Raw genomic sequence first — 21,049 nt, forward strand, 5'->3', positions numbered from 1 at the left:
TTTATTTTTATTTTATAGCGCCACCAAGTGGCAAGTCGGTGCATAATTTTCTCTGGACCACAGACTGAGGCCATACATAGTTTGGTGAATTTATCTCATTCCATTCAAGAGGGATAGCCATTTTAGTAAAAGTGGCCACGGCCACTCCAAACATTTGGACGTGAATCGAAATTTCAGCTTTTTTTTTGTTTCGATAATTATTGACAGTCAGACTCCAAAGAATCTTTCTGCACTGGTTTGGTTCAGATCTGGCAACAACAAAAAAAACCTAGGACTGGTTTGCAAAAGTAGGTTTTTCAAAAAATTCCAAAATATCCGAAAATTCCGCCATCGAATCCAAGACGTACATTTTGTCCGCCTTGAGCCAAGGATTTCAATGATATAAGTCTTGAGCCTGCAACTTACAGTTTAGAGACCCTATCATACAGCCAAAGCAATTCCACCCAAGTGTTTTTTGCTAGTTTCAGCCCGATGCATTTATCATTTTCACATCCTGTGCAACGTTGTTTAAATAGCAAACGCACTCGCGCCCATCTGTTCGCCCATGGTTGTGCTGGTCTGAAAACGTGTTCAGGCGCATTGTTGGCGCTATTTTGAGAAAACCGATTTACACACACAGGGACGTGCAGCAGCACACAAACATGCTTCATTATTATTGTGTACATGAAGATAAAAATGCCTACATGTCAACGGATAGTCATTGCATGTATCAGAATTACGTTTGCAGTAATGACGAATGAAATTGGCTAATTATTTGACCAATCTTGGCAATACACACGTGTATTTATACTGACTATATTCCGCCATGTAAATAGCAATCCGCCATAGTGCAAGCGCACCTGGCTTTTAAAGGGAATGGGAGATGACACCCTGATTGGGGCATTGCACGTTACGCCCAAAACACACCCATGACTCATTAAGAGAATAGGGACAACCCTTTTGGACCATGCTCCTGGCGCGCAGACCATTTTTTCCATCGTTAAACTAGCAAAAGTGGATTCGGACACGCCCTAAGTGCACCTTCGCCATGTGCTTCAGACAACGTACTTAGATCGTTAAAATAGGGCCCTATATAGGAATTATGAGATATTACATACGTTTGATCGCTGTAGTGCCACCATCAGTCCGATTGGGCCGAGACTTTGAGATGTTGTAGACGGAGTGGGAACTTCCATCCCTCAAAGTTTCAAGTCTCTGCGACTTACGGTTTGATCTGCTTGATCACTTTAAGGGGAGAACGCTGATCCTTGGAAATTCTAACAATTACAATACGGGTTCCGCTTGAACCCCTAATAAAAATATTACAGCGAACATCGCTGATGTTAGGCTCCTACAGATTTGAAAGTGCACTTTTACCATGTTGTGATTGATTTCAAAATAGTGCATCCTTGAACACTGCATTGCTAACTAGTGAATTTGTGCTTAACATACAGAGCTGAATGAGATACCTCAATCAGGTGGAGTTTACAAAATATTCTTCAACTGGATTTCATGTGCTTGGGTCTATTAAAGGGTTAGTTAACCTTTTATCTGTAAAGGTTAATTATTTTTCTCAGGTTGTCAATCCCTTAAATATCATGCTCAAAATTCTTCATCACAACTTTCAATAATAACAATAACATTATCGCATCTCTGATGTACATACAGAGATTTATAAATGTCACTAAACTTTGGTTTTTTTAGGTTATATTATCATAAATGAATCTTCCTGAACTGTAAAGCTTGTAAAGCGGTCAAATTCTATGAAAAGCAATTTGTTGTGCATGTCTCTGCTGTATTTCCTGCAAACAGTCTCTCGAGTAATCAAAACTGCATGGCCAAAACAAGCTTGCCCTGAGGACTTTCTTTTACAAATCAGCACTGTCTGAGGATGTCTTTTTAAGTACTGTAAAGTCATTCAGATGTGGGGTCAGAGTTCTGACCGTGCCATTAAAACACAGGCAGAGATATAGTGCTCTCATTTAACTGCTCTGCTGCATCATATATCATCCTACTGCCACGGAGCTGCATTAGAGAGGATCTTTGATTTTTACTTTTAGAGCAACATAAATCAAATGCAAGGCAAGGTCTGCCAGTGACATCCTTGTATTGGTCCTCACTGAACGGTATGGAGAGGGTTTGTTGACTGAGGTCAGGAGCACTAAACTAAACAAACCACAGTTGCAAACAAAAGTAAAGACTGTATATGCACATGTCTATCCAAACACACTGAAGTGTCCATTTAAACTAACATTAATCAAGTGGAACTGGTTTATTTTGAAATGAAATGTAATGGTTTTAGTTATGATTCCTGCAAACGACTTTGCTCAGTTCATCCTGTTCAGCACTTTAAAACGCTCAAAAGGCCGTAGATAATATGTCTTCTTGTTTTTATGCTTGTGCAACGATGTCAGGGCACACATTAAGGAGGCAACTGTCTCATTACCCAGGCCTCTTTGGTCTTCCCCACCTCAGAGCAATCTTGTCAAGCAGAATCTGAAACGAGAAGGGACATCTGCCAGCAGGACACCCACCCTCCCTACAGCTCACAGGAGGGTGTATTTGAGCCACATGTCCATCAGTCCTGTTGTGAAGATTTCATTTTATCTCCTCCTGCCCGCTCTCCGCCACTGTTTTGAGAGGTGCTGTCCTCCACTTTGATCTATGATGAACAGATGACCTTTTTCCCAAGTCAGGTGTCTAGCTCTGTAACATCATGTTCTAACAGTGTGTCAAAACAGCATGGCTCACCTTCTCTAACTCCGGTTATTTGTCTCGGATAGACTCACAAATCTGTTTTGAAGAGATCTATGGTGAGGTGAATGCGTTGGAGATGACAGCACCTGGGTGTATTATAAATGCTAAAAACCGAGAAAGTGATGATGATGATCAAAACAAACTAGAGAAAGTATCTGCAAATACTGCTTTTAGCAATTCATTCTGACTCTGTATTGATCAGGCAGAGAGATTACAAGCCTTATCCTCTAGGAAGTGTTGATCAATGACACAATCAGGATGTTATTCTTAACCCTGCAATAATTCAGTGTAACTGCAGTAGGCTGTAAAATGAAATCAGTATTGCCTCTGATACAATAGTATGAAACTTTTTTTTTAGGAATAATTGTGTAGCCATTTTAGACAACAAGGGAAACAAGGTCTGGAGTCAAAAGTCCAGTTATGAATATATGAAACCAAAAATGTTGGTTTCATATTTTATATTAGAATAGTATTTGGGTAATTATATGCTAAAACATCATATTCTAGTTAAAGCTGCTGGATAGACAAATACACACAATAAAATTATACTAGGATACATTAAAGAACAATTCAACTCTATGTTTGTAATGTAATGTAACGTAAATGTAATGTAGTTTAAGGTTGAATTGTGTTAACAGGACAATTGGAGCATGTTGTCACAATCATGTGTTCAAATGTTTATATGTTCACTCAAAAAAAGATTTTATGATGCTGTTCACTTTATTTAAGCAGTTCATCTTGATTTAACACAATTATATCAGGTTTCTGCTTCAAATGTAATTGATTCATGTTAAACTGACTTAAAACCGTTACTCTTTGACATAACTTGATGTTTTCGTTTTGAAATAATACGTTTCAATCAAGTAACCCAATCAAACAGGACTTCCCATCAAGCTTTGCAAATTCGGAGAGTATTTAGTTTAAATAAAGTGCTATTTGATGCATTTTTGATGAGAAAATGAAGAGACTTTTTAATGCTTAATGTTTTGTAATGTTGGTATTTAAAAGTTTGTGTTTTGTTAGTGTTTTTGGAGGTTACCATTGTGGTGAAGTGTAGAGCATGTGCTTGGGGTGAGGACCTAATAACCATTAAAGTTGTTTAAAAAAAAACAAAAGTATTTTGTGCATGCCATATGTAACAAAACCGTCGTCTGGCTGGCCATTAAGATCATCTAAAAGATTTTGTAAATGTTACAAAAACAAACAAAAAATCAATTAATCTGGATTACTTGTTTTTTTATTATTCATTTTAGAATAGTTTTGGACAAAAATAGTTTTTCAATAGTTTTGGACAAAATTAAGAATGTTATCCTGATTTAACTAAATGGCACTGAACTTACCTAAAAAATTTGTTTACTGAAATAAACAATGTTAAAGGTCCCGTTTTTCGTGTTTTTTTGAAGCTTTGACTGTGTTTACAGTGTGCAATATAACATGTGTTCATGTTTCATGTGTAAAAAAACACAGTATTTTTCACACAATTTACTTATCTGTATACTGCTGTTTTCACTGTCCTCAAAACGGCCTGAGAATTTCCTCGTTCTATGAAGTCCCTCCTTCAGAAATACGTAACGAGTTCTGATTGTGCCAGCGGTTCCTGTGTTGTGATTCGACAGCAGCTTAGGGCACGCAGAGCGCACGTTACCGGAAAGGTCACGCCTCTTACCATAACGGGGAGATGAACGCGCTCAAACTACAGCCCCTGAAGGCCAAACAAAGGTGATTTGACTCCGGGATGAAAATAACAGCGTCTGAACGACATGGTGACAAACGCAACCGAACGCAACACTTCCTCTTCTCCACGAGGGAGCAACAAGACCACGCCCCCTTTTTCACGTATTCTTGTGGGCGGAGGTTAGTCAACAAACTGTTCTACTGACGTCATTAAAGCAGGATGTACAGGGATGTAGTCCAAACCGGCCGTTCGCTGTAGGCTTTGAAAACTTTTAACTTCTGTTAAATAAAATATCTCGCTTGGCATTGAACTTTGAGCTTTATAATTTTACAGGTATTATTTATGCTCTAACAGCAACATTACACACTAACTAAAGTTTGAAAAATGGGATCACGAAGAACAGGACCTTTAATTAAATTCAACATAACCCAATTACGTGGAACCTGTTGACATTAAAAAAATTAAGTAAATCCAGCGTATCATTTTTTTGAGTGTTGTTTTGGTCTTTCATTATCATTTTATATTAGGCTGAAAACTCATTATGTACCCAAAGATCTGATATTTTTTGGCCAGTTGTCATTGTGACAACTTACCCCATTGTATGACAATATGCTCCATATCACAAAGCATCAACACGTCTGAACTATAAAGTGCTTTTCCACCATATAGGGGTGAATTATTTTGAACAAATTAAAGAATTGTTGTATTTTCTACTTGCACATGGCACAGTACAATTACAAACCATTCTTGCCCTGGATTTCTTAGCATGGTTAGCTAAACCATGCTAGTGGATAAATCAAGGTCTTTAAATATCCTCTGGAGCTCTGGGAACTTTTACCTTTCTACATAACGTGATCAACCTCCATAGCGCACTCTTTCCGATGTTTACAGTCTCACGCAACTCACGGCCAGTGTTGAGTGAATGCACAGAGTAGCATTATACCATTATAACATAACTTTCAACACACTCAAATGTATCTAATATGATAAAACAGCGCTGCGTTCCCCCACATATGCATGAGTGGAAGAAGCAGAAGCGCTCGTCTGCGGCATAATAAAAGCTCTGCAAAATCAAGGCGTCATCAAGCAACGCCTTTGTTTTGAATAAGCGACCTCTAGTGGCAAAAATTACATATTGTGGCTTTAATGGGTTTCAAGCGCTTTAAGAACATGTGTAAAAAAGTTATAGTTTTACTAAGCAGATAGAGCAACCATTGACTACCACAGTAGGGAAAAAAATACTATGGTAGTCAATGGTTGCTCTATCTGCTTTGTTACAAACATTCTTCTAAATATCTTCTTTTGTGTTCAGCAGAACAAAGAAACTCATAGAGGTTTGGAGCATCTTGGGGGTTACTTTTTACTCTAAAAAGTAATTGATTATTAGCTAATTACTCTCTCTTTAATAAGTATTGCATTACTTATCAGGCCTACAAATTACTTTCTAAATCTCATATCAAACTCGACCAGTTGAACAGATACAAGGATAGACATGAAACTGTTTTAATTCTTTCAAATAAATAATATAAAATTGCATAAATTATTCTTGAACTGAGCAAAGTATTTCAAGGTGTCATGAACTGGCTTTTTTTGGGTTTTTTTATACTGTTGTCTGAGGTCAACTTTGGCGAGGTTTTTACATTCAAAAACATCATAATGAAAAAGTAATAGGCTATTTTCTGCCATGGTTTTGATGGGCGTGGCACACTGAAGACTTGGAAGTAAACACCCACGGCTAGGACTGGATAAGATTTGCATATTTAATGAGCTTCAGCTCCCTCAGTACATGTGGGGATTGTTTTGAAAGTGTGTGGGGAAATGCTCACAGGGCTTGCAAAATGCCTCTATCAAACAAACACAATGATTCATCTCTCATCCACTCGCGATTGATTGGAATGTTATTTTTGTATCACTTGGCCCGCCCGTACACACTCGCGCAAGAAAGGAATGTTATTTCGCTATTTAAGATAGCCCATCGGCAGACCGTCTTAAAAACACATAGCTCCCGGATGTTGGGCTTTGCGAGCACTGGCGTTACGAGTCCGAGTCTGATCACGAATGAACCAATAACACCATCTCCAGCCTGTGACAGCGTGCTAAGGTTATGTAATCAATAGATATCAAACGATCTGTAACAATGCAATACTCATTTATAAAAATGTAAAAAAACATGTTTTACTCACATAAGTGTGTTGCACCGTTCCTGTCGGATCCAATATAGAAGGTACAGCATTGTGTTTTAATCTCAATATGTCTGCAAATCCAGTCTTGACCTCTATCTTGTTTACAATCGATTCTGCTGTAAAATGAAGCGAACAAACCCGCAATGTCTTATGCATGTGAGCTGGAACCGCATGTTTATTGCTCGGTAGCACGACCCGTTTAGCTCCACGAGTCGGTGGGCGGGCTTGAGGTGGTGCTTCTGCATTCTGTGACGTCAGTGGTCGACATATTCTGAGAGATCTCGTTTTCTGGGCCTGGTGTCTATAAAAGCTTTTCTTTGACTAACAAGGACGTTTTCAGCTCTGAAACACAGGATATTCTTATATCATGATGAACTTTTAAACATCAAAGGCTCAAGGGAAAGTTGATTTCTCAATTCATGACCCCTTTAAAGAAAGAAGGTTATTAAAAACAAGTAAGTATTAACATTTAACATTACACATAATATTTTGATGTTAAATCCACTTTTGTTTTATATAGAATTGTTCTGTCTATACAGTATTTGATGCAATTACATCAGATGTAACGGTAATTAAATTACAGAAAAATTAAGAGTAATCCCTTACTTTCACGGGAAAAGTAATTCAAGCAAAGCATTATAACCAACACTGTTCATGTAATCTGCAACTTTGCATCTATACATTGCCATCCTGATTTTGTCTGGGAAAAAGCCTTAACCTTGCCAATTAAACGGAACGATGCGATTTCTTAACGAGAATCGCTCGACGTGATGGTGAAAAAGTTTTTTTTTCTAAGCAATAACGTTGGAAATGTTCAATAGACTTTTGGAAACCAAAACTTTAAAGGTGCTTATGGATATAAAATAAACCTGGCCTGAGAAATATTGACTAAATATTGTAATATACAGTGTTACTATATGCCCTGGTTTCACTGAGAAATCACCACATTCACATTTCCACTAATCCAACTTCCTCTCCTGGATGACAGCAGAGGCACGGTCATAGGCCGCTCTGAATAGATAATTAAGTCTTGATCTTAAAATATAAATGTACAGATGGGGCTTATGACAAAAATGGAAATTTTTCACCTTTAACCACCATTAGTTTGACAGTGACGCAGTTTCCCCTCAGTGCGAGAATACAGTGGGGCGAGTTCAGTCAGGTGAGAGGTGACAGGGCCGTATGGTGGATCTCCTGCCAGTGACAGGCTGTCATTTGGAGATGTGTGCCATGTGGCTGTCTCTCAGCCTGTCTTTGAGCTGAAGGATGACCCCTCCTGCTCACTGGGGCTTCACCGGCCATGCCATTCCTGTCTCTCAGCTTACACGTCTGACAGGAGACATGACGTCCGAGACACATCGACTCCATCTTCAGGTAGGCCTGTCCTGCGTTTTCTCTGATAGTTCAGGCAAGGGGAGAAAATGAGAGAAAGTGTATGTGTGTCTCATTCTTCCTGTAAGTAGCCTATGAAAGAGGTTATATATAATGGCATTATTCTTAGAACAGGTATTGTATGTCTTTCAAACGAGTCTGAAGATTGAGAGACGACTCAAGGTTGAGTGTTTTGATTGAGGTGAAAGGTGTACTTATTATGATTTGGAGGATATTTTCACCAAAAATACATCATCTGTGACATAAATGCATTTTTGCAATTAACTGTCCTTCCTGATGGAGTAATTTAACTTGATTTGTGGCTGTCGGGACTTGGGAGGAGCACAAAATGTGTATCAATTCTCCAATAACAAACAAATGCATCACAAACATCATTTGTTCGCACAGTAAACCCTAAAAAGCACATCCAAGGACATTCATCAATCATAATTGTGTAATGTACACTCTTAGAACAAATGTTTAATGGGGTTCAAAAATGAACCCAAGGTTCTTGATTCACTTTATGCCAAAAAGGTTCTATATAAGTAAATGTCTTAAATGATTGCATAATACGTTCATGTTTAATGGTTTATTTCTTTTTTTTTCTATGATAAAGTATGTTTATAAAATGTAATCAAAACAAAAAATGAATTAAAACATTCATTTATTAAAACTAAATCAATAAAATGATCGCATGATGGAAACCCCTAAAGGGTTATAAGTGCCTGACAGAACCCTTTAAGGTTCTAAAGAACCTTTTCTTTCTAAGAGTGTATAGAAGCATACTTGGGTATATATATACTTGGTGATTAGATTCTGTTGTAGTGGTCAATACAACGTGACATTCCTTTCACCACATACTGTATATATAACATCTTCAAATGAATACCCATCTCAAACTCAATATGCCCGCCCAGTTATTGAGAACTTCCTGAGAGCATTCTGACCTGCTGCATCACAGTCTGTTATGACAGCTGCACATCCTCAGACCGGAAAGCCCTTCAGCGGGTAGTCAGAACTGCCCAGTGCATCACTGGACTCGGCCACTTGCCATCGAAGACCTCAACAACCGTCGCTGCCGGCAAAGAGCTCTCCAGATCATCAGGGATTCCATCCACCGCAGCTACAGTCTGTTTTCTTCCCTGCCATCTGGAAGCCACATAGACACATACAAACATGGACCGCAAGGCTAAAGAACATTTTCTTCCCTTGAGGTGTTGCATAAGCTAAACTCTGATCTCTTTTTCATTGTCATCTGACTTGCTCTAACAAATCCTCTATACAAACCCAACACCAAACCACTGAATGCGGTTTGGTTTCACTACTATTGCAAAACTACATTTTTTATACCAATGTGTTGCTGTGTAACTGATATTGTCATAAAATCACACAGATGCACACAAATAAAAACATACATTTTTATATATTGCATAAATAATCCCACTTTTCATCCCACTTTTTCACTCCTAAGGTTCATTGGGTTTCTATATAGAACCCATACTTTAAAGAACCCTTTATGCCAAAAAGGTTATATATAAGGAGAAACATTTTAAAGGGATAGTTCACCCAAATTCTGTAATCATTTACTCACCCTCAAGTTGTTCCAAACCTGTATGAGCTTCTTTGTTCTGCTGAACACAAAAGAAGATATTTAGAAGAATGTTTGTAACAAAGCAGATAGAGCAACCACATTAGGGAAAAAATACTATGGTAGTCAATGATTGCTCTATCTGCTTTGTTACAAACATTCTTCAAAATATCTTCTTTTGTGTTCAGCAGAGCAAAGAAACTCATACAGGTTTGGAATAACTTGAGGGTGAGTAAATGATGACAGAATTTTCATTTTTGGGTGAATATCCCTTTAAAAGAGGCTGATCCGATTTAAACTCACTGGGCCTGTAAATGGTCTTTTCCATCTATGATCTAGTTGTTTACAGGCTTGCTAAAAAAAACTAAAACTATGGGTGAACTATCCCTTTAAATGATAATACTTTCATGTTTAACAGGCTATTTTCATAAAAAATAACTTTAAAAAATCCATTAATTAAGACTAAATCCATAAAATGATCCCATGATGGGAACCCCTAAAACACTGATAAAAAATGATTCAGTGGTGAAGTAAATACTACAGAAAAAACAAATGTAATTTCTACATGGAAGAGCTAGTTCAGGCAAGAATACAAAAAAACTAAGTCAATATTAGCACTCAATTCAAGCTTTACGAAATTAAAGCGTAAATATCAACGTTATAAAATTAAGTATAACTACTCAACTTTTTTGATGCTGGTGTTCCCATCATGCAATGATTTACACTGTTTTATCATTGCTTTTGTTGTTAGGTTTAGTAACTTGCCATTTTGTGACATTTGGAGATAATTTTCTACTCAAAATGACACATTCATACTCAAAAACTATCCATCATATGTTACCGTCATTGTGTATTGTGTACACAATTTTTGAGGTCTCTGTGTTCAGGTGCTGCGTTACTTCTATTATATAGAAATGGTGTCTACACAATATCTATTGTATTATATACTTAGATTAAGGTTTATGTATACTTCATTGCAGAGGTGGACAAAGTACTCAACTTCATTACTTCAGTAAAAATAAAAGTACTACTGGTCAAAGATTACTCCATTACAAGTGAAAGTTCTAAAAACAGATTTTTACTTAAGTAAAAGTACAGAAGTACTTGTTTTTAAAAGTACTTAAGTATCAAAAGTAAATTTCATGTTTTATGTCAATGCATTATTTTATTATTGTTGTATAAATGCACATTATGCCATCATGGTGCATGGTTTAAGCCAGTCAGTGATGCTTCATCCGACATGCTAGCATACGACTACCTTAAACTAATTGAAATACTTGTATAAAAGTTGCAAAGCTCTTTACAAAGCTGCTGTCACTTTAAGGCTGAATGCACAGATCCAATACTGATACACTTCCGATATTCTCCCAACTGTTTACTCTTCTCTTTCTCCCAGACGTTTATATCTTTGAACATTTTATGAGACATGCATCAAGTGTATGCCAACTAAACTAATCTTTAATCTTTTCATCTTTAATCAAGTATGGCCATGGGTGCACACGCAGAGGAACCGTCTTCTTCCATTTTGCTATAAACTGATCAGTGTTCAAAAAATGTTGGGAAACTTCACATGACCCTACAAGAGTGATTACTGAAAAACCTTTTTAAAAAGAAAAAAAAATTAATCCACTGACTTTCAAAGCTGCTACAGAAACAACTTTCGACTTTGAGGACCTTGATAGAAATGTAGTGGAGTAAAAAGTACAATATTTGTATTTCAAATGTAGTGGAGTTAAAGTAATGCATTTCCAGAAAAAATAATACTTAAGTAAAGTACAGATACTCAAAAAATGTACTTAAGTACAGTACTCAAGTAAATAGTTACAGCCCAGCTCTGCTTTATTGTCCCAGAGGGAAATTTGTCTTGGGCTCAGAAATACAGCCACTGCATCACATAAAACATATAGTAAAATAACAAAATAACACCATAACACATAAATCAGAGAGAAGGGATGCATATGCCATAATTCACAACTTTAAAATTTACTTAATGTGATTTAATAGCTTAATTGCAGATGGAATGAATGAATTCTTAAACCGGTTTAATCTACAACTTGGCATTCTTAATCTCCTACCCGATGGCAACATTTCAAACTCACAGTTTAGGGTGTGTGTTGTATCATGCAGAATCTTATAAGTAAAGCATACACTTTAAAAGTGTAGGTTAATCCAGTGTTATATTGTTTGAGTAAAAAGTATTGCAAAGGAAACTTCAACTACACACACACACACACACACACACAAAATGACTAGAGAAATGCTAAAAATAAGTTTACTTTATGTGCACATTTTCTTTCAACAGACAGAAAAATGAACTAGCCTGTACAAAGACTAGTCTTGTTTGATCTACGTAATAAAAGCAGATTTTTTTAAATTAGTTTACGTTCTATAAGTGCCGCGCCTGACAGAACCCTTTAAGGTTCTATAGAACCTTTTCTTCTGAGAGTGTACTTGCAAGAGTTCAAAGTAAAGGAATAACAACAAAAAGATTTTTGTTGCAAAAAAATTGTTGCTAAATGTGTTTGGAATGGAATTAATCATTTTAGAGACAAAAGTGAATCTGTTTTGTTTTGCATATGGCCCTAGAGCAACAGCAATGATATAGCAATGGAAAAAAACAGGAAGTGCTCTTCATTAAATAATCAGTCTCTGAAATAAAGTGCTTTTAGACTATAAACTATATTCAATGATGAAGACACAAAAGCAAATGGGTTAAGAAGGGTAATAATAAACAGGAAAAGAAGATCCTACAGGAAACGTCAGCCAATAAACCTCAAACTAGAATTAATATTGTTACAATGTTCAAAGTGCAATGTATATATATATATATATATATATATATATATATATATATATATATATATATATATATATATATATATATATATATATATATATATATATATATATATATATATATATATATATATATATATATATATATATATATATATATGAGGCACTACATGCATGAAGCACATGGTAAATTAAACATTAATGGGACAAATTATTAATCATCGTGAACAAAATTAATGCAGAGTGAGATAGTCAAACAGGGTGTCTTTTTTTTAAAGATGTAAGCACATTGTCCTCCCCTGCTGCAATATCAGAGTGTAGCTGGACATATTTGCATGCTCAGCGCTGTGTGTCTGCAGTAATTCATCATTGGTCTCTGAGGTATTGAAAGCATCAGCATCCGTCAGCAAGCTTATGTCAATGGCTTTGTTTTTAAAAGAACAAAAGAATTATTTCTCATCAGTAGACCACTTATTTTTAAATAGCTTGTGTTATGTGTCTCCAAAAATATCAACTGCAGTGGAGAAAAAAAAAGGCACACCTAATGGCCTGTAAGATCACAATATTGACAAAATAATTAGAAAAATAATCAATGGCTAAACTGTGAAACCGTTTAATGAGATTTTAGCCTATATGTCCAGGGCAGCAGCAAAAAACAAAACAAAAAAGAGGCGAAAAAACATCTGCTCTAAACCGTAATACAATCAGAATATTATAGAAATAAATACACTGATGCCAATGTCCAATGATAACATGAGTTACTGTATTATATAAACTGGTCACTTATAGATCACATAATGCTCTATAACCCTAATCAAAGAGTTAATAAATATAAACATACCGGCATACACTAATATTCTAATACCTCAAATGCATTATATAGCCTACAAACACACAGATACAGCATGCAGTTCCTGTAGGCCTATATAGACTAACTAACTTATAGTATAGTCATAGACCTATGCTAGAAAATCATAATTGCAAAGAGTTATAGGCCTATATAGCATATAAACATCCACACGTTTCTGTTCACAAATGTTCTTGATGTCCATCTCGCGCAACTGTATCTTTTAGCTTGTTGTCGTGGCCACGACATATTAACTTGTGGGAACGTGTGTTAGGGTGATGGGACAAAATAAAAACAACCTGATTCTGAAAATAGAAATGTGATATGAAGACATTTTTACTGATGTTTTTGCAGTAGTAGGCCTACTCATATTTTCATCAAAGGTTTGCGCAATAAAGTAGCTGATGATTTTGTGAGCTTATAATGAAAACTATAGTTAAAGCTTATGTAATTTTCCCATAGACAGTAAAAGAAATGGACACAGCAACCCCATAGACATCCACGGAGAAAAGTGAAGTCAATTAGAAGCACTCACTTCCTGATGGCTGTGCGTACTGCGCAGCCTCAGACTGAGCTTGACAACGTAGATGTGACGTGAGCAACCTGTCTGACAGTTGTAAGTCTTCTAGTAGTTGTGCAAAATGAAATCTGAATCACCGAATCTTGCAGAGACGGAGAGCGTGAGCAACTTTTGGCAAGTATTCTCAGTTTATTTTGTCATTTTGCATAGTATTTATTTATTTTATAAATTGCCTCATAGACAGTAAAATATTGCCTGCTTCTACTCCTGTCTATACGGTAATTTCTCTACTATGCAACAGAGTCGCGTGGTTATGACGCAATCATTAGCCGATTCTTTTACAAAAACGGCTTCTACAAGGCGATAGTAGAAGATACAAGGTAATGGAGCATTTTATACATTGTCGTGTTTCTTTAGAATTAAACAATGGACAAATGGAGTCTTTAAACACCTCAGATGTAAAGTTATTCGCTGTCAAAGTGACGCCAAAATGAATGGGAGTCAATGGGATGCTAACAGCAGGTGATGGCTTGGTTAGCAATGGCTGCCCCTATGGAAGGTACGCTTTCCGGGTGCTGGATTACCCCCTTGAATTTTCCTCACTTCAACTTCCTGTTTAATGCCTGCACTGCCCACCTACATGACGTCACATCAATGATGGCATCCAATTTTGATAATGCTGTCTCGCAGGCACAGCTAGAGCTCAGCAAAAAAAATTAAAGCGAGTTTAAATAAACTCTGTAGCCTATAGTTTACTGTCTCATTTAACTTTATGTCCCAATCACCCTTAATTAACTGTCTGTATTATCTAAGGCCCCGATCGGACAGAACGCATTTTTTGCAGCAAAAGATGCCTTTTTTAAATAGATTTCTGATGGCAGAGAGCGTTTTAACCGCCTGCTGCACCTCGCGTTTTTGAAGGAGCGCTCTGAGCGCATGAAGTTGAAAAAAAACAAACTCTTGAGCAGAAAAGCACCCGATGTCATTGCGTTTTTTCCTTGCCTTCCGTTGTGGTCACGGTTATCTTGATTAGACTGACAGCACAGCTGATTCGGGGGCTGCCTCGCGTTTTCAAACCTGAAAAACTCGTTCTGTGTGATCGGGGCCTAATAGTGCAGTAACTTATGATATAGCCTATGTTTTGTAAATAGTGTAAATGCAGAGTCATGCAAATGTCGCCCCCGGTAGATATATTACTAAAGGGTTAGATCACATAAAAATGTTAATTTTGTCATAAATCACTCACCCTCATTTCCTTCCAAACCCGTAAAATCTTTGGAACACAAATTTAGATGTTTTTGATGAAATCTGAGAGCTTTCTGATCCTCTATAGGCAGCGACATTATTACCACTTTCAAGGCTCAGAAAGGTAGTAAAGACATTAATAGTCCATGTGAATACAGTAGTTCAACCTCTTATGAAGCGACGAGAAAACTTTTTGTGTGCAAAAAAATAAATACAAATAACGACTTTATTCAACAATTTCTTCTCTTCCGTGTCAGTCTCCGACATGAGCACAGCAACATGCGTGAGCCGGCGTTCTGACGTAGAACCCAGAAGCGCTGCACTGTGTTTACAACGTGAACAATGTCGGAGATTGACAGGGAAGAGAAGAAATTGTTGGATAAAGTCGATATTTTTGTTTCGTTTTGTTTTTTTGCGCACAAAAAGTATTCTCGTCGCTTCATAACGGTTGAACCACTGTAGTCACATGGACTATTTTAACGATGTCTAAAGTTACCTTTCTTGGCCTTGAAAGTGGTTATGACCTTGCTGTCTATAGGGGAGTCAAAAAGCTCTCGGATTTCATTAAAAATATCTTAAAGGTGAACTATGTAGGATTTTTGCAGTAAAATATCCAGAAACCACTAGGCCAGTGTTATATATTTTGTTCAGTTGAGTACTTAGAATATCCCAAATGTTTCCAACTATTTGTAAATCGTGAGAAATTGCTATTTTAACCAGGGAACCGGGACGTGTGAGCTATGCGTGTGAGGGAGTCGCCTGTCGATTGCGTCATATCTTTAATCATATCACTGTTTTATTCAGTGAAACACTTTACTCTCACTGCAGAGTGAACAAGTGTCATAGCAGCCGCCGCGCGAACGTCATAACTTCCTTTTCAACACACTCAGATATATCTAATACGATAAACAGAGTTGCGTTACCTCCTACTCATGTCTGGAAAAGAGGAAGTGGCGCCGGCAACGTGTCATAATAAAAGTCCCGCCGGCCGCTATGCCATAATAACAGTCCCGCTCTTCAATCGCTCCTGCGTCCTTGCTCAGCTCCACAACACTCGGTCCTGCTCTGCTTCATACTACAGTAATGTTAATAATCGCATCCATGAACATGATTTCTGCCCGAGTCCTATCCTGACTGTTTTCCACCGGCTGTGAGGTGAAGACCACATGTCCCAAGATTCTGCGCTCAAACGTGGCGTCATCAAACTACGCCTTTGTTTTGAACAGGCGACCTCTAGTGGACGGAAAAGTTACATAGTGTAGCTTTAATTTGTGTTCCGAAGATGAACGAAGGTCTTGGAACGACGTGAGTAGCCTAATTAATAACAGAAAATTATTTTTTTCTAAACGCTATCATGTAAATATAATAATGCTATAAATATAATACACCCTGTACATTTCTAAAACCATACTTGCCCTGTTATTCATATAGCTAAACATAAAATATCAACCCAAAAGTCGAGTTTTGCAGATAATGGTAAAAAACTAAAGCTAAGCTTTCACCCAAGTGTCCATGTGCGCAACTGCTTTCACTCTGCTGTCCCTCTCTAAACACCCCCCTATACTCTCCAGATCAGATCGCATTGCTCAAGATGTGTTTATTTCTGCTGCGCTGTCTTGTTTGCGACGTGGCTCCATCAGTATACAGTCATGTCTCGCATTTGCAGCGGAGGAACGTGGATAGGCAGACGAGCGCGTCTGTCAGTGAAAATGACACGCGTGCCACTTTGCTGCGCGACTGACGTCGGGATGCGCACCAGTGTCACATCCCTGTATGTGTAGCCCGGAGCTGAGTGTGGGGGTCCCGTCCATCAGGAAGGGGGAGGATGACGGCGACGTGGATGTGATGAGTGAGCGAGTGAATGAGTGACTGGAGCCGAGGCTTTTGCCTCTCCTCATTCTCACGATCTCCAGCTGCCACATCAAACGCCTCCTTTAGCCCACGTCCGGCTCTTTATCCCATCAATTAGATTTAATCGCAGGGATGGGTCACATAAACCCTACATGCGTGTAATCTCGGGCCCTGCTGAACAAAAGTACAAAAGATCAAAAGAGCCATCATCATCATCTGTAAAAGAGCAAATGAGATCCCACACCTTACCATACTTGGGACAGTTCTGTGCATAAAAATAAGTTAATTGTTATTGAACTAGTACAGTAAGCCATACCCTAAAAACAAAGTAGCTTACTGTGGTAGCACCATAGTAAAAGATACAACAATTTGCATATTCATTGGTGTTACATGGAATTCCAAAGCAAAGAATACCATGGCATCATCATGGCAATGCACACAAATGATAAATATGTAATTTATACAATATGGTACTGTATGATTGTATCATTATTCAGTTGTATTTACAGGGGACTCCACTGGGCTTCAAAGCTTATGATAATAGTACCCAAAAACTGCATCCAAAACATGGTAATATGGTACTTTGATATATACCATTACTGTATGACTGCATATTCATATTAAATTATATTAACATGGCACTCCAATCATGGTAATGTCCTGCTAAATAAGTCCTGAGCATATCTGCTACATAAATTAAGGAACTCACACCACCTGCTGGACAATTCCTATAAAAAATGGATGGCACATTTTGGAACTTTTTTTTTGTTCAACAACAACAACAAAAGCAATCTTTACTCTGGTCTAGTACAACTGATGTGCTTTATTTGGCAGTTTACAGCATGTGCGGCGATTCGATTGTGTGGTCCATCTGAGACTGAGCTGCGGTATAAGCCATTTTGTGCAGCTTTTCAGTTGAGAACAAGACTTTGGCTCTTTACAATAGTTACTTGTGGGAAGAGATTTTTTTTTTTAACATAGCATTTACATAGAAATAACATGAAGAACATAGTCATTACAAATTGTGACTCCAAAAAGGAACAACCGACATAACTAGTATGTTAATACACATTTTAAACATTACATTCTCATCCTTCAGGCCATAATATGTTCATCATAATAATATGCCTGTCAAAGAGATATAAGTCCAAATCTGGTGAATATAACTACAACAATAATAGTCCAGATGAGTATTGTGTCCAAACACACTCAACATGTAACATTGATACTGGCCTATTAGTTGTTAGATGCCAGATTTTAACACTGAAAAATCACCATCTTCTCATATCTCACATAATATATTGTTCCTCTTCATTTGGAGAGTCTATAGCCATAGACTTGGCAGGATACGCAGTCCTGAACTATCGCATGATCCTTGGTGCCGATCTGTCATTGCAGGCCGCTTTTCTGAGACGCACGCCTCTACGGATGGTCTTCAGCATATCTTCTCCATCTTTGTCATGCCCTTGATCCTGCTGGTGGCCCTGGCCGGCCTGAGGGTTCGCGGGGAACGGGAACTGGCCCTCACCGAGAGCTTGAGCATTAGCGACCAGCTCTCCAATCTTCTCCACCAGACTGTGGCGATTGGCGGCAAGCATCTGGTCTTCTTCTGAACTGAAGCCCGCAGCTCCAGGTTGTTGGGCATAGACACTTCCACCACCAGCTCCTCCCCACGTTGGCAGACTCATTCGCTTGGGAGAGGCTTTGTAGTCTAAAATTTCCAATGTTTCATCACTGTACAGACTTTCCTCACTTCCATTGTACTCAGGAGGAGGGCTGGGGAATCCAGGTGAGTCTGGGACAGTGGGGGTCTTTACGGGGACGATAGGTGGTCGAATGGGGATCGGACCCACACTGGACGGGGTGCGTCTCACGTTTGTTTTAGACGAAGGGGTTCTACGAATGGTGGCCGTTCCTGACGCTATGACACCGCTTCCCTTCCCATTGGTTGATGCGGCTCCATGGGCACCCAGTGCTCCGTGCAGTCCTGCGGTGCTGGCGGGCCTCTTGGTCTGGATCATACGGCGGTAGTTCTGAGCCAGGTTGCTATGGCGAGGGACGGTGGAGGACTTGTCGAAGTCTGTCTGTGTGTCGTTATCACCATCGCCATTCATGGAATAACAATCATATTCAGATCCTGCAAAAAGAAGATGTTATTGAACTCTTTTAGCCTAAACAATCACTGACTTCAAGCAATGGATTGTGTTTTTGGTCTGTTAGCAAAAAGGTTTAGAAATCAAATACAGTTTAATACATTGATAAAACTGTGGCTCTGTTCAGCTACCTACTTACAGTAGGTAGTATTTTAAGTCATCAAAAGCACACTCCCGACTGAAAGACTGTTCCAGAAGATAAGCTAAGATACATTTTAAGGCGGCACTTCATGTAACCATCCCATAATGCAACAGAAATGTTGATTATAAGTATACTGCACTACCATACAAAAAGTTTGGGAATGATACCTTATTTTAATATCTTTGAAATAAATCTGTTATGCTGCATTTATTTGATACAAATACAGTAAAAACAAATTAAAAATAAAGCTTTTCTATTTTGAACATATTTTAAAACTCCTATGATGGAAAAGCTGAAATGTCAGCATCATTACTCTAGTCTTCAGAAATCATTCTATTTGCTGCTCAAGAAACATTATTATTATCAATGTTGAAAACAGTTGTGCTGCGTAATATCTTGGTTGAAACGGTGATACTTTTTTAACAGTATTCTTTGATAAATAGAAAGTTTAAAAGAACAGCATTTATTTTAAATGGAAATCTTTTGTAACATTATACATTTCTTTGCAGTTATTTTGGATCAATTCAATGCATCCTTGCTGAACAAATGTATATAAAAAATGTTTACTTTTAAACGGTAGTGTACTTATATAAACGTATAGATTACTTTATTCTGTACAGAAAACTATCAATTGTTACACTATTTAATTGTACTATTTACATTGTACTATTTCTATGTTTTTTTTTGTTGTTTATTAAAGATCTGTTTCATTAGCTTAACAGTCTGTTGGGTCTACAATTTGCATCCAGTGAGGGGCATCATTTGCAAGCTGCATGGAATTGTTTTGTTATTGTTTTATAAGTAGCTACCTATGCAAAACAGCAAGGCAGCCAACTAGTTTTAAAAGAAGAGCATGTTGTTAATACTTGCGTGTGTGAATACATACTATTGTCTGAATGAAATGGACATGTGTTTTAAAGGCAGTACTAACTGAACTTAGAGCAGGGGTTTTCAAACTGGGATCCGGGGAACCCCAGGGGTCCTCCAGAAGGTTCTAAAGGGCCCCCAGAAAATTTCACAGAATAAAAAGACAAAGCAAAAATGGATAATGTCTACCGAGTATTCTAACTGTTTCATTTCTAAATGTTTCTCTCCTGTCTTGCCGTATACATTCCAAAATGGTATATGTTTGCTTTGTATCTTTAGTGAGTTTTTCTCACTATAGTTCCTATTATCTTGATCTCTGGGGTTGTAAGGCAGTATTCTTAACACAGTACGTAAAAGCTGCTTACATACAATTATTGTGAAAGTTGCTTATACAATAACATTTTTAAACAATATGTTGTATTTATAATGTCACATTTACTATTTATCTAACAGTTTAAATGTTTGGTTTTTCATACATAAAAATAGATGGATTTTAGGAAGGGGTCCCTCATAAAGGTTCATCATATCTGGGGGTCCTTGGCATCAGAAAGTTTGAAAACCCCTGACTTAGAGTGTTAGTGTTTGTCTGTGACGTGTATATTACCCTGTGAAGGGATAGTGTCCTCTGAACATGATGGTGTAGTGTTCTGTGTGCTGTATCCACTGGAGTACTGGAGGGAGTCACAGCTGCTCTTCTGCTGCTGTTCTATACTAAGCCCACGAGTCAGAACCATAGCCAGCTCACTAGCGGCAGATGACATCGGCTTAACATGCTATGGGAAAAGGAGATACATTTTGGATTTTTATATACAGTACAAAAGTTTGGAAATATTAAGGTATTTTGAAAGTAGCCTTTTAATCTCACCAAGGCTGCATTTATTTGATCAAAAATACAGTAAATACAGTAATACTGTGAAATATTATAATTTTTTTATGTAATTTATTCCTGTGATAGCAAAGCTGAGTTTTTAGCAGCCATTCTTAATCTTTCAGAAATCATTCTAATATGCTGATTTGGTGCTCAAGAAGAATTTCTTATTATTATAATTTTTTTGTGGAAACTGATATTTTTTTC

At 37.6% G+C, this 21,049-nt stretch overlaps 1 protein-coding gene across 3 annotated transcripts in view; it reads right to left on the reverse strand.

Moving 5' to 3' along the window:
- Positions 1 to 17,611: 17,611 nt before the first annotated feature.
- Positions 17,612 to 21,049, reverse strand: part of mtss1la (MTSS I-BAR domain containing 2a) — a 33,394-nt gene continuing 29,956 nt past the window's right edge. For 2 of the 3 annotated variants that reach the window (XM_079825543.1, XM_079825544.1), the window contains 2 exons: positions 20,579 to 20,747; positions 17,612 to 18,949 (listed from right to left, as the gene is read on the reverse strand). In XM_079825543.1, the coding sequence (XP_079681669.1) occupies positions 18,174 to 18,949; positions 20,579 to 20,747 (945 nt within the window). In that variant the 3' untranslated portion in view covers positions 17,612 to 18,173. The remainder of the gene's footprint in view (positions 18,950 to 20,578; positions 20,748 to 21,049) is intronic. The other variant, XM_079825542.1, reaches the window with a different exon arrangement.

Source organism: Gobio gobio (genome assembly GCF_949357685.1).
Source record: "Gobio gobio genome assembly, chromosome: 9".
Classification (NCBI taxonomy): domain Eukaryota; kingdom Metazoa; phylum Chordata; class Actinopteri; order Cypriniformes; family Gobionidae; genus Gobio; species Gobio gobio.